Source organism: Pantherophis guttatus, chromosome 4 (genome assembly GCF_059756535.1).
Source record: "Pantherophis guttatus breed Tessera chromosome 4, ASM5975653v1, whole genome shotgun sequence".
In the NCBI taxonomy this organism is placed as follows: Eukaryota; Metazoa; Chordata; class Lepidosauria; order Squamata; family Colubridae; genus Pantherophis; species Pantherophis guttatus.
Window position 1 is genome coordinate 3,224,477 of NC_142066.1, and position 24,824 is coordinate 3,249,300.

The 24,824-nt window shown below is 47.2% G+C and overlaps 2 protein-coding genes and 1 non-coding gene across 3 annotated transcripts in view; all 3 read left to right on the forward strand.

Moving 5' to 3' along the window:
• The first annotated feature begins 886 nt into the window (after window positions 1-886).
• AURKB (aurora kinase B) lies at window positions 887-16,822 on the forward strand. Its single transcript, XM_034406568.3, has 9 exons — window positions 887-1,925; window positions 4,251-4,477; window positions 6,126-6,282; window positions 8,946-9,009; window positions 9,488-9,685; window positions 10,985-11,123; window positions 12,402-12,550; window positions 13,198-13,372; window positions 16,174-16,822. Exons 2-9 carry the CDS (start codon window positions 4,430-4,432, stop codon window positions 16,348-16,350), a joined length of 1,107 nt encoding a protein of 368 aa, XP_034262459.1. The 5' UTR covers window positions 887-1,925; window positions 4,251-4,429; the 3' UTR covers window positions 16,351-16,822.
• On the forward strand, window positions 895-1,025 carry LOC117656541 (U8 small nucleolar RNA). Its single transcript, XR_004589278.2, has one exon. It is a non-coding gene; the product is annotated as a U8 small nucleolar RNA (small nucleolar RNA).
• A 4,868-nt stretch (window positions 16,823-21,690) lies between the features above and the next one.
• The window catches only part of LOC117659825 (vesicle-associated membrane protein 2), a 28,366-nt gene continuing 25,232 nt past the window's right edge, over window positions 21,691-24,824 (forward strand). Inside the window, exon 1 of the mRNA XM_060684914.2 lies at window positions 21,691-21,872. Within this exon, the coding sequence (XP_060540897.2) occupies window positions 21,691-21,872 (182 nt within the window). The remainder of the gene's footprint in view (window positions 21,873-24,824) is intronic.

The following is a 24,824-nucleotide window of genomic DNA, read 5'->3' on the forward strand; positions in this document are numbered from 1 at the left end:
CCACTCCTGGTGGAAGGATACTGCAAAATACCCATTCCCACCCCACTCCAGCGGAAGGATACTGCAAAATCCCCACTCCCTCCCTGCTCCTGGGGGAAGGATATTGCAAAATCTCCATTCCCACCCCACTCTGGGGCCAGCGAGAGGTGGTATTTGCCAGTTCTCCAAATTACTCAAAATTTCCGCTACCGGTTCGTCCGAACCTGTTGGATTTCACCCCTGTGCAGTCCCCATCTGCGGTGATCTTGGAGGCCAGGAGAACAAAATCTGTCACTCCCTCCATTTCTTTCCCATCTATTTGCCCTGGGGATGAATACACTATCCAAACGTATATTGATGAATAGATTATTCAATTCAAATCAAATCTTTATTGTCAGTGCACAACATATGTACAAAAAATGCAAAAATACAAATATATTTTTATTCGTCTTCAGGGTGGGATTTAAATCTCTCCCAGCTGTTGTTTAGCCCTCCCAGTAGCTCCCAGTCCTCCTCGCTTGGCTTTCTCCTTTTTTCCAGTTGTCCAAACCCATTTTTGGAAGATTAGATGGAGGCAACTCAATTGCAAGCAAAAATCCCAATTCAGGAAAGCGCTCCGGGCATTTAAAGAGAATGACGTCACCGGGTTATTTTTTTTTAACTCGGGCGAGACGTCAAATTTTATGCAAATCGCGCGGCGCATGGATCGCTGGGAAATTTAATCGGCGCCGCTACCGGGAGGGGTTTGGGATGTTACCGAGAACAACGGGAGCCGGTAAAAGAAGAGGCGACGGCGAGGAAGGGTCTCTTCGCGAGGAGGATGGGGGCGCGGAAAAAAAAATGCCTGCCGGAGTCACCATGACTTTGCGGGTCGTCCTGCGGAGAGTAGCCGCCACGGGGCAACATAAGCGGGTATCGTCAGTGAGGTATATCCTTACCTGTTCCTCCTCCGGGAGAACAGAAAATGATGAATGGAGAGGCATGAGAGATGATTAGAGTCTCCGCCAGCCGGGGAACAGCAACACCCCGGCTTGCTCCTTTCTGATTTTCCTGACGGTTTTCTGCTATTCGTGTCTACTAAGAAAAAAAATTAACGTGTAGATCCACGTGACTCGTGTTCGATACTGAACTCCGGGTAAAATGGAAGAAAGATGCTGCTTTGCTGACTCGGAAGTGGCGCGTTTCCTAACCAAAACAAGTTTTTTTTTTTACTCGGTTTGGTGGTCTTTAATTTGCCAACAACAGCTCCCATCATCCGCGGCCGCTTAGTATCTCCTTTGTTTATTCCGGTTTCATCCTTCTGCCCCGTTTAAGGATTGTGCGCAATCTCCTTTCTGATTGGCCAATACGCCTTTCTGTTTTAACAACCTCCTTTTATCTCCTTCCTGATTGGCTAATACGCCTTTCTGTTTCAACAAACTCCTTTTAGAGCTGCGCGTCATTCATTGGCTTGTTTCTTACGTAAGCTCCGCCCCTTTCTCGGTCATTTTTAAATGGTGCTTTTTTTTTTTTAACTATAATCTCCCGAGCCTCTCAAAATGGCCGGTTTTTATCTCCCGAGTTAGCCTTCTTCTTCGTCCTGATTGGCTAAACGTGTGGGGGCGGGGAGTTTTCAAAAAAAAAAAAAAAATCGGGCCAATCCGTAACTTCCGCCAGGGGTCCAAATCCCACCCGCACTGACGAATCGGCTTTCGAGGAAGGAGCCCCTCCCCTTCGTAGAGGGAAGATTGTCCAATGGAGCCTCAACAAAAAAAGAGCCGGCCAATAGAAAGCCGGAGGCTCGACGAAGGGCGGTGTTGTCTTTCAAAACCAATGAAACGGCGCGTTGGGTGACGTCTTGCTTTGCGGCAGCCAATAGGATTCCGGGAGGGATATTTGAAAAAACAAGAAAGCCTGGCTGGTCTCGGGCTGCCTCCGGCGGCGGTTCTCTTGGCTCCGGGAAATCGGTAAGAGATGCGGGAGGCTTAGGAGAGCCGGGATGCGGGGGAAACTCCGAGAAAGCAGTTGCTCGGGCGCTGATTGAATTGGTTTGGCCGTGGAGGATGGGGGTTGTAGTCCAGCGCCTATAGGGAGCGTCGATCGGGTATGGAGGGTGATACCAGCGGTTACAGCCCGGAAACACCCCACCTGCCTTTTCCCCTTGCTAACCACCCGCCCTCCGATTGCACTGGACTACCAATCCCATCATCCCCTACTATGCTGGGTGGTGGTGGGGGGCTTGGCCGGCCAGGGAAGGTCCATCTGAAGGGTTGGGGGCGTTTGGGGTCGCTGGAGATGGATAATAATAATAATAATCATCATCATCATCATAAATTAATAATAATTAATAATCATAATAAAAATTATTAATAATAATAAATTAATAATAATTATTATTAATAATAATAATTAATAATAATTTATTTATTTATTTATTTATTTATTTATTATATTTCTATACCGCCTTTCTCCCGTAGGACTCAAGGCAGTGTACAGTCAAGAAAAATATAGACTAATAATAATAAAATATAATAATAATAATAATAAAAAATAAATAAATGATAATAATATTAATAATTTTTGTTTTTGTTTTAATTGTTTTATTAAATTTATATACCGCCCTACTCCCGAAGGACTCAGGGCGGTGAACGGGCACAGAATAAAATACATAAATACAAAAGTTAGAAACATAATTGAAACCAAATGAAATAATTTAGCCCAAGACAATTAAAAATCCCAATAATTTAAAACAAATTAAAATTTCAATTTAAAAGAAAGGGGAGAAAATTAATAAAATTGATGATGATGATATTAATAATAATAATTGGTTAGGATTCGAGCTGCTGAACTATTAACCAGACTCAAAGGCTATGAATCTCATTAAAGATTAACCAATAATAATAATAAATAATAATAACAACAAAATTGGAAGGGACCTTGGAGGTCATCTAGTCCAACCCCCTGCTCAGACCTATACTAGGGATTCGAACTGCCGACCTTTCTGATCAACAAGCTCAGTGTCTTAGCCACTGAGCCAACCGTGGGAACTTTTTAAGACGGGTGGACTTCAACTCCCAGAATCCCCCAGCCAGCCACGGCTGGCTGGGAGATTCTGGGAGTTGAAGTCCACCCGTCTTAAAAAGTTCCCACGGTTGGCCTGGCCTGGGACAACTTAAATTATCCTGCTTATTTCTAAAGATAAAATGGGGAACGGCCACACAAGGTAACCAAAGCTGGTTAGTTGGAAGCAACCCAGCGATAAAAACCCAGTTAATAAGAAGCCATCGTTCGATCTTGGTTTCACATTAGAACAGCGGCGGAATTAAAAGACTGGGTTCACTCCATGGGAAGACGTTGTAAGGCCGTAATCGATGCTAAAGATCACCCAACGAAGCATTAACCAGGGTGGATTTGATTTAAATCGAGTTGATTTTTAATCACGATTTAAATCACGATTTAAATCACTAGTAAAAAGGCTTGATTTAAATCAACTCGATTTAAATCATAATTTTTAAAGAGCAACTGTCATCTCTGCTACTCCTTTGACCCGCTGTTGACTCACCGATAGTCCCAGCGTTGCAGAATATACAGCCTCGTGCTACATAACTAAGCTCCATTTCATGCGGAATAAACTAAATTATTGATGTATCTGAAATAGAAAACTATCTTACGATAGATTTTTACCCCAAAGTTTTTTTATTAAAATAAATTCGATTAAAAAAAAATCCGATTTAAATCAAAAAAATCTGTTTTTTTTTCTATTTTTTTTTAAAAAAAACATTGATTTTTATCCACCCTGGTATTAACTGACATGATGATCATTTTTGTATATCTCATTTTTTCTATGGTGATCATTTTTGTATATCTCGTTTTTTCTATGGTGATCATTTCTGTATATCTCATTTTTACTATGTTTCACTTTTCTTCTTTATACTGTAACTGCTATTCTAACAACATATCTTTCATCAAAGTTATTGCATTACATTCTTGATTAAATTATGTTTCCATTGATATACAGTATAATTGTATGGTACTACTCCCCATAAAAAGCGATGTTATTAGCTAGTTTTAAGAAAATACACTTTTCCCAAAAAGGTTTCCACAATTTTGGCCACTACTGTACATATTTTGGGCTCAATTGTGGTCGTCCGTCTAACACATTCTCCTCTTGAGCAGGTGTTTCACTGGGAAAGTTTTCAAGTTTCAAACGTGTCTTTTTCCCACTGATTCGTTCATTTATTTTTCAGAATTTCTCCGGTGGTTATTATTATTATTTTTTTTTTGTAATTCAGTCTTTAGTGTTGGCATCCGATCTCTGTGAAGAGTTTCCCTCAACCTCTGGATACTGAAGCTGGCTTCATCGCGAACGCATTTTCTGATTTTACGCTGGAGATTCTTCCCGAGTATTTAATATCTTCTCCCTCTGACCCGTCCTTGAACGAAGGGAAACGTTGCATCGTCGGCACCCAGGATGTCAAACAAGGAAAATATTAGCAGCATCTACAGTAACCTTTACTCTGTGAGTTCTCCTCTGCGTCTGCAAGAAATTATGCGTGGGGTGGGTGGGTGGGTGCAAATCCCAGATTTCATAATAGGTGGAGATATCCGAGTCTTCCTCAATATGGGAAGTTGTAATCCAGGCGTTGCAGCCCTTTGGCCGCCGACCCCTCCAGCAGCCGAATGAGAGGAGGAGGCGTGGGAGTCAGGGTTAGCATCAATGCAACCTGAGAGCTCGAAGTGGGAAGAGGGAATGGAGCTGGGAGAGAGAGAGGGAGAGAGAGAGAGAGAGAGAGACGGGGAGAGAGAGAGAGACAGAAGGAGAGGGAGAGAGACAGAGAGAGGGAGAGAAAGAGACAGAAGAGGAGAGAGAGACAGAGGGAGAGAGAGAGAGAGACAGAAGGAGAGGGAGAGAGAGAGAGAGACAGAGCTCTGGAAGGAGAGAGAGAGACGGGGAGAGAGACAGACGGAGAGGGAGAGAGAGAGAGAGAGAGACAGAGGGGGAGAGAGAGAGACAGAGGGGGAGAGAGAGAGAGAGACAGAGGGGGAGAGAGAGAGACAGAGGGAGAGGGAGAGAGACGGAGAGAGAGAGAGACAGAAGGAGAGGGAGAGAGAGAGACGAGAGAGAGAGGGAGAAAGAGAGAGAGAGACAGGGAGCGAGAGAGAGACAGAAGGAGAGGGAGAAAGAGAGGGAGAGACAGGGAGAGAGAGAGAGGAAGGAGAGAGAGAGAGAGAGAGGAAGAAGGAGAGAGAGAGAGGGACAGAGGGAGAGAGAGAAAGAGACAGAGGGAGAGGGAGAGAGAGGGAGAGAGACAGAAGGAGAGGGAGAGAGACGGAGAAAGAGGGAGAGAGACAGAGGGAGAGGGAGAGACAGACAGGGAGAGGGAGAGACAGGGAGAGACAGAGAGAGAGGGAGAGACAGAGGGAGAGACAGAGAGAGAGAGAGGCGGAGCCTGGGCCTTCCGTCAGCCCTCTGATGGAGAGTTAACAGCCTCAGGTCTGGAGGTGGCTGATGAGGAAGAGGAGGAAAAGCTGGGTCCAGTGCCTGATGCGCAGAAGGCAGAGAGGAGAGGAGAGCAGTGGAAATCTATGGGCCGGTCCTCGGGACGGAAAAGCCACTGCTGCTATCGAAGCCCCACCCTAGCTCTGGAGATAAAAGGCAGGGGGCGGAGATGAATAGATGTGGCAATGCGTCGGATAGACTTGTTAGCCGGCGTTGAGAGAGAAACTTTTGGCCGGGGCTGCCGCTGCTCCTAATAAAAAGAATCTTTAACTTTAGAGGGTTTGTCGGGGTTTTTTTGGAGAGCTGGGTTAGAATAGCAGGAGTACTTCGTAGGTGGATGTGCCCTCTTTTGAAATAAAAGACATAACGGCTCATTCCTATTTAAAATTAACATTCGGTAGTTGATAGAAGGAATTCCTGTGATGGAGGCTACTCGTAAGTCACTTTTTTTTGTGCGTGTCGTAACTCGGAACGGTCACTAAACGAATTATCGTAAATCGAGGACTCCTGTGCACAGAAACCTTCGGTTAACTAGAATTCTTTTTTTGCGTTGTGAGAGAAAATGTCTTTTCCCCTCCATCCCTTTTTTCCTGGAGACCATTCATTGCCAAGCACACAAAAAATAATACCGATTTATCGCTGTGTGGTCTCTTTTCCACCCTCGCAGTATCGCCCCAGCAGCCAAGCACCCGGGCCTCAACGCGTCCCGTACAAGAATACCACCACGCCATCCACGACGCCTTCTGGCTCAATCCTGGCCCAGAGAGCTCTCACCAGCAGCACCAAACACACCATGAAAACGGTGTCCGGCGTCCAGAATCCAGGTAAGATCTCCCAAATTAGTCCTTGACTTACAAAAGCATTCGTTTAGTGACTAATCAAGGAGAGAAGCCACCTGGAATCAAGGAGGAACTTCCTAACGGTGAGGACGATCGACCAGTGGAACAGCTTGCCACCAGAAGTTGTGGGTGCTCCATCCATCTGATGGGACCAGAAGGCCCATTTTTCGTCCTCCCCAGGCTCCAGAGGCTTTCTAGCAGCCTGAGGAGGGCGAAAACGGCCTTCCCCAACCCACAAGAGGCCCTCCGGAAGTTGGAAACAGCCTGTTTCCCGACTTCTGATGGGACCAGAAGGCCCGGTTTTCGCCCTCCCCAGGCTCCAGAGGCTTTCTTGGAGCCTGGGGAGGGCAAAAACAGCCTTCCCCAACCCCCAAGAGGCCCTCCGGTCGCCAGAAACGACCTGTTTCCCGACTTCTGATGGGACCAGAAGGCCCGTTTTTCACCCTCCCCAGGCTCCAGAGGCTTTCTAGGAGCCTGAGGAGGGCGAAAACGGCCTTCCCCACCCCCCGGAGGCCCTCTGGAGACCAGAAACGACCTGTTTCCCGACTTCTGATGGGACCAGAAGGCCCGGTTTTCGCTCTCCCCGGGCTCCAGAGGCTTTCTTGGAGCCTGGGGAGGGCAAAAACAGCCTTCCCCAACCCCCCAAGACGCCCTCCGGAAGCCGGAAACGGCCTGTTTCCCGACTTCTGATGGGACCAGAAGGCCTGGTTTTCGCCCTCCCCAGGTTCCAGACGCTTTCTAGCAGCCTGGGGAGGGCAAAAACAGCCTTCCCCAACCCCCCAAGACGCCCTCCGGAAGCCGGAAACGGCCAGTTTCCCGACTTCTGATGGGACCAGAAGGCCTGGTTTTCGCCCTCCCCAGGTTCCAGACGCTTTCTAGCAGCCTGAGGAGGGCAAAAACAGCCTTCCCCAACCCCCCCCCCAAGAGGCCCTCCGGAAGCCGGAAACGGCCTGTTCCCCGACTTCTGATGGGACCAGAAGGCCCGTTTTTCACCCTCCCCAGCTCTGCATCTGGCTCTCAAAGGGTCACCCCCTCCAATATACACCACAAGGTGAAAGGTCAAGGTTCCCCTCGCACATCTGTGCTAGTCGTTCCCGTCTCTAGGGGGCGGTGCTCATCTCCGTTTCAAAGCCGAAGAAGAGCCAGCGCTGTCCGAAGACGTCTCCGTGGTCATGTGGCTGGCATGACTCAACGCCAAAGGCGCACGGCACGCTGTTTACCTTCCCACCAAATTTTTCTACTTGCATTTTTTTTACGTGCTTTCGAACGGCTAGGTTGGCAGAAGCTGGGACAAGGAACGGGAGCTCACCCCGTTAAGCGGCGCTCGGGATTCGAACCGCTGAACTGCCGACCTTTCGATCGACAAGCTCAGCGTCTTAGCCACGGAGCCACCGCATCTCTACACGGTGTATATGTTACAAGGAACATGACAAAATAAATAAATACAAAATTATGTACATATCCACATATATCTGACACAGAGAAACAATACAGTCCAGTTCGAATGTATACATGTATTTGGCGAGAAAAACGACGGGAACAAAGCTGTTACAGAATCTGGTAACAGCTTCGAAACCTCCTCCCAGAGGGGAGCAACGTGAATTGGGTGTGGGTGGGTCTCTAACAATGCTTCGAGCTCTAAGTACATAGCGCTTATAAGCAGCATCCTGAATAACGGGAAGGGAGCTTTCTATAATCTTCTCCACTGTCCTCACCACTCTCTGTAGGGGCTTTCTATCTGAGGCACTACGGCCACCAAACCAAACAGGGATGAAGTTTGTTAAAAACCCTCCCAATCGTGGCTCTGTAAAAAGTGACCGGGACAGAAGGGAGTAAGAGGTGCTCTCTTCATCCGACGCAGGAAATGCAGATGCTGGTTTGCATGCTTCATTTTAGGACAGTCGCAGTGTCTCGGGGTCATGTGATCCCCTTTTGTGACCTGACGAGCCAAGTCAATGGGGAAGCCGGATTCGCTTAACAACCGCGTGACTCACTTAATCAATTTTCAAAGAAGTGGCCACTGTCTTGTGCTTATGACTGTTACAGCATCCCGGGGTCTCCTGGTCATCTTTTACGACCTTCCCCGCCAGCTTCCGACAAGCCGAGTCGACAGAGGAAGCTGAATTTGCTTAACAACCATGTGTTTCGCTTCGCAGCTGCCTTACAGGTAGTCCTCGACTTACGGCCACAATTGAGCCTCACACTTCTGTTGTTAAGCGAGACAGTTGTTCAATGAATTTTGCCTCACTTTACAATGGTTGCAAAGTGAATCACTGCAATTGAGAAGTTAGCAACCCGGTTGTTAAGTGGATCCGGCTTCCCCCTTGACTTTGCTTGTCCGAAGGTCGCAAAAGGGGATCACCTGACCTTGCGACACAGCGACGGTCATAAATGTGAGTCGTTTCCAAAGCATCTGAATTTTCATCACATGGGGAGGCTGGGAAGGTAACTGTGAAAAACGCTCGTAAGTCCATAAGTGAACTGTGGTAAGACGAGGGGTACGAGCAATTTATTTAAATCCTACGGCCGTAAAATTGGGCGCGGCTCCCTTTAACAAATGCCTTGCCTATCGACAGAAATTCCGCTCTGGCTTGTGGTCGTATGTCAAGGACTCTTTTTGTGTCTGGTTTTGCTTTCCGGCTCTCTAGGTATCGCAGGGAGGGTGCCTCTCGAACCCGCTTCCGTCGTACCAGCCTTGCAGGACTGCCCAGAGTGAGTAATTCTTTTTTTTCCTGGTCGATGGGAAAAGTGGAGTGGGCGTTTGATTGTGGTTGGGAGCAGGCCGAGCCTTTCGCGGCTTATCAGTACTCCTCGCCTTACGACCATTTATTGACGGCATCATTCCCACGACCACCAAACTTGGCAGTCTTTAAAGTCATTGACATATTTATATGTATAATTTTTGAGCGCTGCGGTGGACTAGAAGGGGAGCTCTCACCTCACAATCAGGAGGCTGCGAGTTCGATCCTAGGTAGAGGCAGATATTTCTCTCTCTCCGCACGATGAGAATATATCTGCTGAACAAAACTCCTCATTGGCAACAGGAAAGGCATCCGGCCAGTAAACACTTTTCTCCATTTAGTTGCCCAAGACTCCACTCCGCAAGGAATTACGGTACGGGGTCATTAAACGAAAAAAAAAAGTTATATATTTTTTTTCTCTGACTTGATTCTCTTCTACCCCACGTCAGGCCATGTCGGATCTTCACCATCGACGATTTTGAGATCGGGAGGCCGCTGGGCAAAGGGAAATTCGGCAACGTTTACCTGGCCCGGGAGAAGACCTCCAAGTTCATTGTGGCGCTGAAGGTGCTCTTCAAATCCCAGATGGAGAAGGAAGGGGTGGAGCACCAGCTTCGGAGGGAGATCGAGATCCAGTGTCATCTCAGGTACGGCTGTATATGTATGGGTCTTTACAGGGGTGTGGCTGTTCTGTCCCCCGTCCTCACACAGACAAATGCAATATCAAACACGCCTGCCAATAATTTATTGTATAAACAGACCATAATTCCTGGCAGACGAGAGTTCTGGCAGCTAACTGTAAAACGCCTGCCAAGTCTAATTAGTACTCCCAAAAAGACCGTTTCCAGAGCGACAAATTATCCGCAAGAGTTTAGTCTAAAATATATCTGAGCCGAAGTGCAGGATTCACGATGTGACTCTTTAGAGTTTAAACTTTTGTCCGTCACAAAGCCTGCCAAGCAATCACGCCCCCTTTTATCCATTGTGGGGCGTGGCTCAGTGACCCAGCTCAATCCCTGGCCCTCCCATGCTTCTCCCTCCGACGCTGCCTGGGATCAAGCCAGGATTCATCATTATCACTATCAATGGGTGCTCCGAAATGCCTTCCTCCTGGCCTTCAGATGGAACCTGAGGCATTGCCAGAGAGGAGGGTCCTGGAGAGGGAGGCCTTGTCAGTTCCTCCCCCTCACCTTTTGAGTCCTCTTCCTCCATGAGGACAGGCTCGGGAGTCAGAGTCACAACAGTGGCTTTGAGTCACAGTTGGGAGCGTGCCGAGCCTTTTGCGGCTTCTCAGTAGTCCTCGCCTTACAACCAAGCTTCGTGACCACATCATTCCCACTACACCAAAACAACAGTTTATTTAGTCATCATCATCATCATCTTTCAACGACCTCATAATCCCTTGCGGGGTGGAGTCTGGGCAACTGAATGGAGCTAGCAGAATGTTTTACTGGCCGGATGCCTTTCCTGTCACCAATGCGGAGTTTTGTTCAGCAGATACGTTCTCATCGTGCCCAGAGAGAGAACTATCTGCCTCTCCCTAGGATCGAACTCGCAGCCTCCCGATTGGGAGGCGAGAGCTCCGCCTCTAGGCCACCGCACCTCTCTTAACAACAGTTCGTTTAGCGACCCGTTTGACGCGACAACGGCACCGAATGATGTGACTTACAACCGTTTTATCACCCGTACGGCCACTGCCGGTCACATGATCGAAACACACTTGGCAACTGGCTCGTGTTTATGACGATCGCAGTGATGGGCACGCTCCATTACGATCGTAACTGGAGGACTACCTGTGTAGTCCCCGAGCGCTCGGAAGGTTACCCTGCCTGAGATTACAGGGTTCGTGTAGCATTAAGATGGTGGTGGGGAAGCTGGAGAAAGTGGGGTTTTTTTAAAAACAAAATTCCCGGAGTTGCCATTTAACGTGTCTCCCCTTCCCGCAGTCACCCCAACATTCTGCGCCTCTACAACTATTTCCACGACAAGAAGCGAGTCTACCTGATCCTTGAATACGCCCCTCGGGGAGAGCTCTTCAAGGAGCTGCAGAAATACCAGCGCTTCGATGAGCAGAGAACGGCCACGGTCAGCCATCCTCTTGAGGACTGGAAACTTGGGGAGTCTTTGTCCTTCGATGGGGGAAAACGTGGGCAGTTTTTGGGTCTCCTCTTTCAAACTTCGCAACTTCAGGTTCAACGGGCGGGGGGCGGGGGCAGCAGGCCTGGAGCTCTGTCTTTTAATAATTTATTTAAAAAGAGAATCTTCGTGGCTCAGGATCGGACTGTGGGGTCCTTGGTGCTCTCTGAGGTGGGTGTTTTTTTGCAGGCGTCTCAAGACCCAACTAGGGAATGGAATCAGTGCTAGGAGGGAGTGGGGTTGGTGGGGAGGGGGAGGAGGAGAACTGTGGCATCCTTGGGGCACTCTGAGCTTGGTGATTTTCTTGGGAGACGTTTCATGACCTCAATAGGTTACATCATCCATGTCAGGGAGTGTGGGGTTTGTTCCCTGTTTATATTTTGTATAGTTGCTTGCCCTCCCCTTGTTGTGTGTGTGTGTCCTTGGTGGTGCCTTAATTCGGCATTTGCTAATTTCACAATACGTGGAGAGACCATAGTTTCAATTTGCGGAGGGTGAGCACCTCCTCTACTTGGTGGCTCAGTGGCTAAGACACTGAGCTTGTCGATCAAAAAAGTCAGCGGTTCGAATCGCTAGTACAGGTCTCCTGTGTGAGCAGGGGGTTGGACTAGATGACCTCCAAGGTCCCTTCCAACTCTGTTACTGTTAGAGCATGCTAGGCCAAGCCAAGTCCAAAAATCGTAGACAGTTCCCGGAAAAATGGTAGATAATCTCTGGCTCTCGGACAAATCAGCCATCAACAGGCACATAGAGATAAGCAACATCTACCTACCATGTAAAGCAGGCAAAGATCACAAAAGCTTGCCAGCCATCAACACCCAGATAAGCAGGGATTAATACTGGACCAACGATCAAGTAAACAATTCCCCAATCGGGGAGCTATCCACTCAGACAAAGACGCTAACACTAAATAACAATCTAATCAAGGCAACACCGAGAACCCTCTCCCCTAAAGAGACGGCAAACCCCACTCCTTTCTAGCACTGATGGCATTACCTCGCTGGGCCACGCAACGACACCTGCAAGAAAACAACCCAGTTCAGAGAGCATCCAGGACCCCACAATAATTTTATAAGTTCAGGTTTTCTCTTGAGGCCTAGTGGGTTTGGGCCAGCCTCTCTCCCCTTCCTTCGTGCACCAAACGGGCATTTCGGGTGGCTCGGGCCTCTCGTAGTGGGTGGCATTACCAACTCCTCCCAACCCCCTTTTGTCGCCTGTCTTCTGCAGTTCATGGAAGAGTTGGCCGATGCCCTCCTGTACTGTCACAATAAGAAGGTGATCCACAGGGACATCAAACCCGAGAACCTGCTGATGGGGTTGAAGGGGGAGCTGAAGATTGCCGACTTCGGCTGGTCGGTGCACGCTCCCTCGCTCAGGTGGGTCGTTCGCTCCCCTTGGCTTTGGAAGCCGGGTCCTCGTCCCGATAAACCCCTTTTATTTCATCGACAGTTAATTCCTCTCCAGCCAAGTCTTTCCTCTCCCACAGTCTTTCAAGATCGTTCACAATTACCGACCTTTATTAAGCTTGGAGAGTTGCCACGTTGATATCTTTCAGACGCCGCCGTGCTTGGCAAGAATGCAGGAATGAACTAATTGTCTCCTGCAAACTCCACTCCCCAGTCGCTCCTTTTTTATTCCCTCTGGGAATAGGGGGAATTCAGCGTCCACCTGTGGCTTTACTCCTGAGTCGACCCTTGTTCTTTAGCTGTTCCTTTCGTCTGACAATTCTGCGCATGCGCATACTGGGAACAGGTTCCAGCTGTTCTTCTGCCCCACTGATGTCTGACTCCGAAGGCAGCTGATAACTTGCATCCGGCCCTGGCCCCCTCTCTGCCTCCGACGCAGAGCCTTCCCCAGTCTCCAGGACTGTTCCTCCCTAACCTCCTCACTATCCGAATCTGTTGTCAGATACACTGGCCGCTGGCGGGCCACAACAGGGGTGGGCATTTCACAACGCTGGGCTTTTATCGGGGTCTCCAGCTTCTTTTTTTTTCTCCCCCCCTCCCCTCAATTGTTCCTCAAGGAGGAAGACTATGTGCGGCACTCTGGATTACCTGCCCCCCGAGATGATCGAAGGCAAAGCCCACAACGAGAAAGTGGATCTCTGGTGCATCGGGATCCTGTGCTACGAGTTCCTGGTGGGGAACCCGCCCTTCGAGAGCGAATGCCACTCGGAGACATATCGACGGATCGTGTCGGTGAGCCTGGCCTGGATTACGTCCTGCCCAAAATTAGTTTAATTCAAGATGAGGTTGACGGAGATCATCCAGGTCGTGGTTGTCCCAAGTGTGCTTTTTTTTTTCCCTCAGGAGGCAACTAGTTTTTCCTTGAAGAGGTTTCGCTTCTCCTCCGAGAAGCTTCTTCAGTTCTAGCTGAATGGTGGGGAATGGAAGGGTTGATACTCCTTGCAGACAGCTGGTCATTTGCAGCCTTTTAGAGCAGGGGTGTCAAACCCGATTTTATTGAGGGACACATCAGGGTTGTGTTTGATCTGGGGGAGGGGGGAGGGCGTGGCCAGCTCATCATCACTCGTGTTGGGGGGCGGTCACCTGTGGAGGCCAAGTGCTAAGGCAGGACTTCCCTCAGACGCTCCCCCCCATTATATCCTTCCTTTTTTCCTCAATCTCTTCCTTCCTCCCTACTTTGAATCTCTCCCTCCTTCCTCAATCCCTTTCTTCCTTCTTTCCTCCTTCCTTAATTTCTTCCTTCCTCTCCCTCCCTCCTTCCTTTCTCAATCTCTTCCTCCCTCCTTTTAATCCCTCCTTCCTCAATCCCTTCCTTCTTTCCTCCCCCTCCTTCCTTCCTCAATCCTTTCCTTCCTTCTTTCCTCCTCCTTTAATCTCTTCCTTCCTTCCCCCCCTCCCTCCCTCCTTCCTTCCTCAATCTCTTCCTCCCTCCTTTTTCAATCCCTTCCTCCTTCCTCAATCCCTTCCTTCCTCTTTTAATCCCTTCCTTCTTCCTCCCTCTCCCTTTTTCAATTCCTCCTGCCTTCCTCAAATCCTGCCTTCCTCGATTCCTTTTTTTCCTTTCCTCCCTCCCTCCCTTCTTTTTCCTTCCCTCTTCATTCTCCTTTCTTCTTCCTTCCCAACTCTTTCTGTCTTTTTCCTTCCTTGCTCTCTTTCCTTCTTTTTCTTTCTCATTGCCTTTCCTCTTTCTCCTTTCCTATCCCGTCTTGGATGCTCAAATGCAAAAGGGGAAACATTTCTTCTTTTGTTTTGTTTGGCTAGCCCTCCGCCAGCGAAACTGGAGCGCCGGGGGAGGAGGCACTCGTTTCCCCCCCCCCCCCAGCTCCATTTTTGTTGACAGAAGGCTGCAGGAGGCCATCACAGCTAAAAACGCAACCCTCTTGAGCTCCGTTTTTGCTGGCAGAGGCACCGTGAGCCGGTCTTTCTCTGTTTTCAGGGCTGCCCCTTAGGTCGGATCTAAGCACCCCGTGGGCTTTAAGTTTGACACCCCTGTTTTAGAAAGTCGTTGAGGCCACTTGGAGGTTTGTCTGTGGGGATGAGATGCGGAAAACATCTGTTGTGACCTAGGCTTCCTGAGTCATTAAAACACACGTGTAGTCCCAAAAATCTCTTTTATGGCAACAGCTGTGAATTACGTTCATTCACAGCTGAGTCCCAATTAGTTGCAGAAAGTCCTTCGGGAGAAGTCCTTCGGGATAATCACCCACCTTTATCTCCCCTGACACGCTGCCGAAGACCTACTTGGCAAAGCCACACGGAGTCCAGAATCAAACAGAGATGCCGACTGGGAACAGAATTAACAACGTTGCTTTCCTGCAGAGCCCACGTGCCTTTGCTCCCCTTTTAAGCCTTCTGGGAGGGGGCCAATCATCTCCAGGCCTTACTCCTGAGTCGTCCCTTTTGCTTTAGCTGCTCTTGCCTTCTGGCAGCTCTGCGCATGCGCGCACTAGGAACAGGCTCCTCCTGTTCCTCTGCCTCTCTGCTATCCGACTCTGGGGGCTCCGGAGTCCACGCATCACTCCCAGATGGTCCTGGTCCCATCTCTGCCTCCGACACAGAGCCCTCGTCTAAGCCTTCCCCAGACTCCAGGACTGGCCCATGTTCCTCCCTAGCCTCCCCACTGTCCGACTCCGCTGCCAGCTCCGCAGGCTGCTGGCAGACCACAACAACATCCTGCAGAAAGCACAGCTCCATAACGCAGTCCTTTCAGCAGCTCCAAGAAGGCTCCACGCCCATTCGCACCTCAAGGTGCACCCCGAGGACACACACAATCCTCCAAGTGGCCTCAACGGCTCCCTAAAAAGGATGCAAATGACCAGCTGTCTGCAAGGCGTATCAATCCTTCCCTTCCCTTCAAGTCAGAGCTTGAAGAAGCTTCTTGGAGGAGAATGTCCCTGCGTTGCGTGATCCCCGTTTGCGAACTTCTGACCAGCAAAACCGATGGGCGAGCCAGATTCGCTTAACACCCCTGTTGCTAGCTCAACAACTGCGGTGATTCGCTTAATAACGGTGGCGAGAAAGATTGTAAAACGGAGCAAAGCTCACTCAAAGAATGTCTCACTTAGCAACTGAAATTTTGGGCTCAATTGTGGTCGTACGTCACGGACTACCTGTGTGCTCAAGGACAAGCCGCCTGTGTCGATCGGATAACCCAGTTTTCCGCTCTTGAACTAGCCACGATGCCTAGGATTCAGGCCAACCTGCTAGGCCAGGGGTCGGCAACCTTAAACACTCGAAAGAGCCATTTGGATCCGTTTCCCACAAAAAAAAAAACCACCGGGAGCCACGAAACCTACCGGGAGTCGAAAAGCTCAGTAAATTGCGTGCCGGTGGGTGTCGCACATTGGCGGTTGTGAGACATATTTTGAGCGACGGGGAGCTGCAACAGAGGGATGAAAGAGCCACATGCGGCTCCAGAGCCACGGGTTGCCGACTAAAACAAGTCGCTAGGCTGAAACAAGTTTTGCGAGTGTTTGCTAAACTTCTCCGTGCCTTCCTGGTGCTCACCTTGGCTCCGTTTCCTTTCCTAACAGGTAGATCTCAGGTTCCCCCCCTTTGTGACCGAAGGCGCCCGGGATTTGATTGCAAAGCTGCTGCGTCACAACCCATCCGAGCGTATCCCGCTGCAAGCCGTGATGGAGCACCCTTGGGTGAAAGCCCACTCCAAGCGGGTGCTACCCCCGGTTTTCAACCCCGTGTCCCCGAACTAACTTTGCCAGGAGGGACTTGGATGCCCAGCTGTACGACGTCCCCAATGGATGGGGCTGCTAAGGGTTTTTTGGGGGGGTGAGAGAGCGTTATCGCAGGGTTTTGGGGGAAGGACGTCTTTTTCTGGATTGGAAACATCCTTGCACCCCAAGATTTGTACTCGAAGAGCTGATACAGACACGGATCTCATTTTGGAGAGCTTGGGAAATGACGAGTATGGCCGCCTTCACCTGGACGGGCAGCTGTTCCTGGACATAGGAATCCTCCTTTGATGTTTTGACCTTGGCTGATCATCTCTTTTGGGATCATCCCAGATCTGCCACTTGTGCAGCTTCTTGCAAATCTTGATCCTTGGGTCTCTCTCTTTTTTTAAAAAAAGGAATAAGCCAACTATTTCCCAAAACGGTATGCCCAATCTTTGTGTATATATTTTTTAGGGAACTGTTGTAAGTTTAATAAAAATTTTCTTTCAGACTTGGCTGCTTTTGGACTTTTTAGTTGTTTTTCTCCTAATATCTACCGTATTTTTCGGACTAAAAGATGCACCGGAGTATAAGACGCATGTCAGCACTTCAAGCTGCATTTACTCTAGTGCTGACATAAGAAGGAGGAGCGGAGGCGTCTGGAAAGGGACGTTTGACTTTTCACCTACTTATTTTCCCTGGAGATAATATCCCCTAGGAGATGGGATGGGAGGGGGGAAATTCCTTTGAGCTGGAGCAGTAGATTAGGGGTAGAGTGACTTGGAAGATGGCCAATGAGTGCAGGGGAGTGGGGAACGGAAAGGGAGGGTTTTGGGTCTGGAAGTCAGTGTTGGCTACGATGAGTCGTGCTTTGAATGTCGTCCTTAATAAATGGGAGTTTTCTTCAAAGACTTTGTTTGAAATGCAATTTATTTGAGACGACCTCGAAACTTGACATGCAGCTACCTTTTTGGGGGAGGAAAACAAGAAAAAAAATCTGTCTTTGTCCATTCGCTGTGGCCCGTTTACCGCCGTCGCAGCTCATTTGCTGCGACCTGTTTGCTGCTGCCGTGGCCCATTCACTGCCACCGCAGCCCATTCACCACCACCGATCCCTGTCGTCTGGAATCGGATGAAAATGTGACGTGCGGAGGCCAAAAATGTGACGCGCAGAGCAGGGGGTGGGTTCCACTTACCTTTACTACCTGTTTACAATGGGAGTGCACGCACTTCTGCACATGTGCAGATCATACATGATGACATCCTGCTGGGTGGGCGGAGTCTCCCACCACTTTTACTTGCAGTTCACAAGAACCGGACGGAACCGGGAGCAAGCCACCACTGACGCGGAGGCCAAAAACAGCCAGTGGTGGGGGCCGGCGGGTAGCCGGGCTTCTGCAACATTCTGTGTATAAAACGCACCGCAATTTTCACCCACTTTTGGGGGAGGGGAGTGCATCTTATACTCTGAAAAGTACGGTATTTCTGGAAGTTGTGCTGATGTTCCAAGAACCAGCGAACGTGGAAATTGCCTGGATTGGCATGACGTTTCAGTTAACCGTTGAAAGGGATAAAACAAGAAATAGGAATTGCAGCTGGTCCTCGAATTACAACCATTTGTTTAATCACGTTTGAAGTTACAACGGTAAAGTACCGTAGTCTTCAACTTACAATCTTCCATTTAGCGACCGTTGAAAGGTGCAACGGCACTGAAAAAAAGTGACTTTATGACCGTTTTCGACATGAAGGTTGCAGCACCCCCATGATCACGTGATCGAAATCGGGTGCTTGGCAGCCGATTGATATTTATGACGGTCGTAGTGTCCCGGGGTTGTGTGATCCTCTTTTTGTGACCGTCTGACAATCAAAGGCAATGGGGGAAAGCCAGATTCGTTTAAGTGCCATCTTACCAACTTAACAAGTGCAGTGAATTCACTTAACAACAATGGCAAGAACGGTAAAAAAATAATGGGGCAAAACTCATTTAACGTCTTGCTTAGCAACAGAAAGGTTGGGCTCAATTGTAGTCATATGTTGAGGACTATTTTGATACCTCCTTAAGATGGTTTTAATAGAGATTGGTTCCCTTTAGGTTTGCCGGTTGCATCTCTTTTAATATTGTAATTGTTAATAATAAAAAAAAATAGGAAGGTGCGTTGGATATGTTTCCTGCCTTGAGTTATTTGTAAATATAAAAGCAAGATAGAAATAAAGATAAATATTTATGTTCACAGTGGCCGTCCCATCCTGCTTTAGCCACTCTGGAATGTAATTTTGGGCTTTTTTTTTGCTGTGAAATTTGCTTTCGGCTATTTTGTGCACCGGTGTGAGCACGAGATAAATATTTAAATGTTTCAACGTTTGCCTCGATATTTGTTGAGTTTTTTGCATCCACGTTTCTTTAAAATTACGACTGGAATTCAAGCCCTTTAAAGGACCGAGATGCTTTTTTTGGTTAAATTCTATTTATCAGCCAGCAGCTCACAACAGCTACGCAGTGCCCAAAAAAAACTTATTGCTGTCATTTTATGTAGTTTGCAAATAATACACTGTACAGGTTGACTCACAATCACGACTGGGACAAGAACTTATGTTGCAGACCAAGTTTACGTGCGTCATGGCCAATTTCATGACCTTTTTTTGCCATGGTGGTTGAATCACCGCCATTAAACGCATCGTGTCATTAAAGGAATCCAGAGTTGTCCATTGACTTTGCATGTTGGAAGCTGCCCTGCAAATGGTGATCCGAGGACTCGGTAGAATTCAATTGTTACATATTTATCCATGTGACCATGGAGTATGATGACGATCGTAAGTGCGAGGACTGGTTGTAAGTCACTTCCCCCCCCTCCCCCCTGGTATCTTTCCCTGCCTATAAAATTGAAACCCCTATTTCTGGGGTTACATAGTTCTATGCTTGCTTCCAAGTAATGGTGGTTTATTTAATAAACCCAGTTTCCTAAATGTAAAAAGAAAAAGGGAACATACTACCATATGTGGTGGTCCTGTCCTGAGGCTCGAAAATATTGGCTAAAAGTTAAAGATTGGCTACAGGAAATTACTAACGAACAATTAGACTTAGAACCGGAACTCTTCCTATTGGGGATCTTCCCAAAAAAAAAAAAAAAATGTGAAGGGCACAAAATATCTAGTACTACACATATTAACCGCTGCCAGGATTGCCTACGCTTAATGTTGGAAACAGCCATGCACACCCGCAGAGAAACTGGTCATACAAAAGGTCATGAATTGCGCAGAAATGGACAAATTAACGCTGAGTCTAACAGATAAAGAGGCATCGATATTTTACAATGTGTGGGACAGTGGTATAACTGGATAGAACGGAGATAAATTAAAGAGAGATAGTTATTAAGTATAAGTAATAGATAAAATAAGAATGTAAATACGCCCAATTTAATTTTTGTAAATAATGCACGAATTATCGTCACAAGAAAAGCACCACAAATAGCTGTTGTTGAGTGAAATAATTTTTTATGTTTTTAATGTAATAAAAGCTTAATAAAGTGTATTGGGGGAAAAAAACCCAGTTTCCCAGGTGGGGGCAGGGTATACCCAAGATCGGAAGCAAACCAGGTTGGCACATGCCAGGCTAAAATGTGTTGGTTGTCTCACTTGTGTGTCTTATGTGGAAATACAGCTAACATCTTTTGCCTTATTTTGCAACCTGGTACTCTTCGCGCCGTTGACTCCATCCGCCCCATAAAGCTGGCTGGGGATGATGGGGTGTGAAATCCCCCAGGCGCCAACTTGACATTGCCCAGCCTTCAATCCTGCTTAGCTTGGCACTTATGTTTAGTTGAATTTTAGTCGGGACTAAACCCCCAACCACTTGGTCTCCAAAAGCCAGGATAGCTGGTTTGTGCGAAGCCAGGCCAACCCCGTTGATTCCAGTCAGGTAGGTCAAAACGCCCCAATTTGGGGTCTTCAAGGTTATGACTTCAAGAATGATGCGGTGGCCTAGAGGTGAAGCTCTCCCCTTACCATCAGGAGGCCATGAGTTCCATCCTAGGTAGAGGCAGATATTTCTCTCTCTGAGCGCAATGAGAATATATCAAGGGACTACCCGTATATAGAGCTGTCACCTTACAATCAGGGGGCTATGAGTTCAATCCTAGGTAAAGGTAGATATTTCTCTCTTTGGGCCAAAGCTGAGAATATATCTGCTGAATATAACTCTGCGTTCTCAATATTGAGAATATATCTGCTGAATGTAACTCCGCGTTCTCAATATTACGGAGACTATATCTGCTGAACGTAACTCCGCATTCTCAATATTACGGAGACTGTATCTGCTGAATATAACTCCGCGTTCTCAATATTGAGAATATATCTGCTGAATGTACTCCGCGTTCTCAATATTACCGAGAATATATCTGCTGAATATAACTCCGCGTTCTCAATATTACCGAGAATATATCTGCTGAATATAACTCCGCGTTCTCAATATTACGGAGAATATATCTGCTGAACATAACTCCACATTCTCAATATTACTGAGAATATATCTGCTGAATGTAAGTCCGCGTTCTCAATATTACTGAGAATATTCTGCTGAACGTAACTGCGTTCTCAATATTACCGAGAATATATCTGCTGAATATAACTCCGCGTTCTCAATATTACGGAGAATATATCTGCTGAACATAACTCCACATTCTCAATATTACTGAGAATATATCTGCTGAATGTAAGTCCGCGTTCTCAATATTACTGAGAATATTCTGCTGAACGTAACTGCGTTCTCAATATTACTGAGAATATATCTGCTGAATATAACTCCGCATTCTCAATATTACGGAGAATATATCTGCTGAATATATCTCTGCGTTCTCAATATTACTGAGAATATATCTGCTGAATGTAAGTCCGCGTTCTCAATATTACGGAGAATATATCTGCTGAATGTAAGTCCGCGTTCTCAATATTACGGAGAATACATCTGCTGAACATAAAACTCCGCACCGGCGACAGGGAAGGGCATCCGGCCAGGAAAACTCTCAGCTCCATTCCGCGGCCCAGAAACTCCCCCACCTCGCAAGGGATTACGGGGCTCGTTTAAAAGATGAAAGTTATGACTTCAAGACGCCATATTTGAATCTTGTTGTTTCCCCCCCCCCCCCCACTTGGGGTGGGGAGTCATGCTTTGAGTCGATTTTTATCCAAATGTTAGGGAGGTTTGTTTTTTTTTTTTTTTTTAAAAGAAGAGACTGGACAGTTGTCTGAAACGGTATAGGGTTGAGCAAGGGGTTGGACTAGAAGACCTCTGAGGTCCCCTTCCAGCTCTATTCTGATGGATTGGATTGGATTGGGTTTTTTTCTCTCACAGAGCCCTGTGAGGAAAAAAAGAGGCCGACCAAAATGGCGGACTCCTCCCTTCCTCTCCTCCTCTCCCCCCCTCCCCTCTCTGAAATGCCCGGATGTGACAGCTCCGGCCGCCATTTTGCTGCCTCTTCATTCGGGGAGCGCGAGCCTCGCCAGCCGCCGCCGCCTCTGACCGCCCGCTCGCCCGCCCGCCCGCCACATCTAGCGTCCTCCGCGATGTAAGTAGCGCTCGATGCAAAGCGGGCACCGGCGTGCAATGCTCCTTTTCTTGCATTAAAACAGGTGCACGCCAAAAAAAGCGGGATAGTTTTATTTATTTATTTATTATTATTATTATTATTATCTCGCCGCCAGTAACGGGGTGTGTGTGTGTGGGGGGGGGTCTGGTGGTGTTTTTATTTATTTATTTTTTCCCCCCTGGGTGGGGAAGGGTCGTTTTGCAAGGAGACGGACGTCGTGTGCACGGTTTCCCCGGCTTGCATTGGGTTTTGGTGCATTGGAAAGCGACTCTTCCTTCCTTCCCTCCCACGCATTTTCTCTCTCGGGTTTTTTTGGCCTGGGGGGCTGGGGTGGGGTGGGGGGCAAATCGCCCCCTCCCTCTTTTGGTGAATGGGGAGTGGCGGGGGGGGGTTAGGGACAGATAAAATACAGAAAAGCAATCTTTATTATTATTATTTTTGGTGCAATTGATGCTCCTCTTGCAATTGCTTGTCTCTTGTTCTCTCCCCCCTATCTAATAAATAATCCAGGGTGATGAAAAAAAAAAGGGGGGTTCAGATATCTTGGGGGGGGGGCTGCTGCCTTCCATGCGCCCCTTCCCCATAGAAGACAAAAAAACAGGGGGGGAAGACATGGCTTTAAACTCTCACCCCCCCCCCATTGAATGGCATGTACCTTGGGTGCCCCAATGAATGAAAACAGCTTAAAAAAAAGGCTCTTTTTTAAAAAAATAAAAATAAAAATCCCCCCCACCCCAAAATCTCAAAAATTGGGGAGGCGACCCCTTTCCAACGCCCCCCACCCGCCTGGGGTGAAAGAAAGAAAAAAAAGCCTACGGGTAATATTGCAATTTATTATTATGATTATTATTTTTTTGCAATTCCTCCCTCTCTTTATTTATTCCTTTCTCCAGGAAGAAATGAGGTCATCTTTGCATGCTTCTCCTTCTCTTTTGCAAACGTGCAAAAAAAAAAAAAAAGAAAGGAAGAAAGAAAGAAAGAAAATGGGGCGGGGGTGTTAGAAAGGGAGGGAGGAGGCTGCCTTTGAATGCATCCTTCCTTCCTTCCTTCTTTCCTTTCTTTCTTTTTTCTTCCTTCCTTCCTTCCTTCCTTCCTTCCTTCCTTCCTTCCTTCCTTCCTTCCTTCCCTCCTTCCCTCCTTCCTTCCTTCCTTCCTTTCTTCCTTTCTTTCTTTCTGTCTTTCTCATTCTCTCTTTCTCTCGCTCTCTTTCTTTCTCTTTTTCTCCCTTCTTCTTTATTTTTATCTTCTTTATCTATCTTCTTTATCTTGATTTGATTTATATACCGCCCTACTCCCCGCAGGACTCAGGGCGGTGAACAGCCAAACGATAAAATACATAAATAGAAAATTAAAAAAAAAAACAAAACCCAGAATAAAACCGAATTAAACAATTCGGCCCAGACAGATTTAAAACACCCCAATCATTCTTCCCTCCCTTTCTCTGTTTTTCGTTCTTTTGTCCTTTCTGTCTGTCTTTTTCTTTCTTTCTTTCTTTCTTTTTGCATTTTAAAATATATATATTTTTTTGTTTAAAACCCTTGATCTAGGGTGGAGATGTGCCTTTGAAATGGCAGTCCTTCCATTTGCATTGCACATACATGCATTTGAATGTATGGATGTTTGGCTCTGCTATTTGCAAAACAACCTAGCCCTTTAAAAAAAAAAAAAAAGGTGGAAAAAGGATCCAAAACAGAAGGAAAAAAACAAAAAAAAAGCAATTTTGGAAGAGAGTCCTTCTTTCCCCCCCCCTTAATTTTGCATGCAGGTGGACGGTGGGCGTGTTATTTAAAAATACATTTAAAAAAAAAAAAGGCTCTTTTTTTTTCCTCCCCAAACCTGGGAATTGCAAATGGTGAAAAAATCGAAGCCTTTGCAATAAAAACGCCTTTTTTTGTTGTTGTTGGTTTTTTTGCAAAGCTGTGGGGAAGGAACAAAAGCTTTGAAAGGAAAGGATGGGGCACCAAGAGGTGATAATATATTTTTTTAAATTTTGGGTGGGGTGCCTCTTTAAGATGGATGCATCCTCTCTCTCTCTCCCTCCCTCCCTCCCTCCCCCCCCCTCTCTCTCTCTATATATATATATTTCTTTGGAGTATTTTTAGATTTTGCAAAGGCAAGCGGGGCAGATGGAGGATGCTAAAAATATATATATATTTTTTAAAAAAACAGCTTTTTTTCCCTGTCCAGGTGATGACACTGCTTCTGTTTTCCATGTAACCTTTGGGATTGGTGTGGATTTTTTATTTTATTTTATTTGGTCCTGGATTTTGGGGAGGGTGGGCAGGAGAGGTGAGAACCAGCCTGGTTTGAGCGAAGAGAAATTCCCAGGGGAATTTGCAAATGGAGGTTGCAAATAAAATAAAAATAAAATGGAATTTGCAAAAGGATGAAGATGCATTTGGTGGTAGCTGGTTGGGGAGGAGGAAAATGGGCAGAAGGGTAGTGCAGATAAACTAAATAGAGTTTTTTGCACCTGTCTCAATTGCAGAGGGGGAGATATTTAAAGGGTGATTTTGTGTGGCTGGCTATTTAGCTGGGAAGGACCAGATTTTAACAGCTGGAGGGTACCAAATTGGCGATTGGAACCTGGGCCATTTGAAGACGGGGGAGACTTCAACTCCCAGAATTCCCCAAGCCAGCAACACTTTAATTTAATTCTGGACTGGGGAATCCTGGGAGTTGAAGTCTCACCCGTCTTCAAATGCGATTGAAAATTGCGTGGCAGAAATAAATAGGGAACAGCTCCTTCCGAATGTCTTAAAAGATGCGCCTGGGGAAATCGTGCAGAGTGGCGCTGTGGTGTTGTTCTCGGAAAGAAAAAAAGAAAAGCCACAGGTCTCGTGGGAAATCTAGACGAAATGGCTTAATTCCGGGATTTGCAAATCCCGGGAAGGCAAATTTGGAAACGGTTTTGCAAAAAAAAATTTTTTT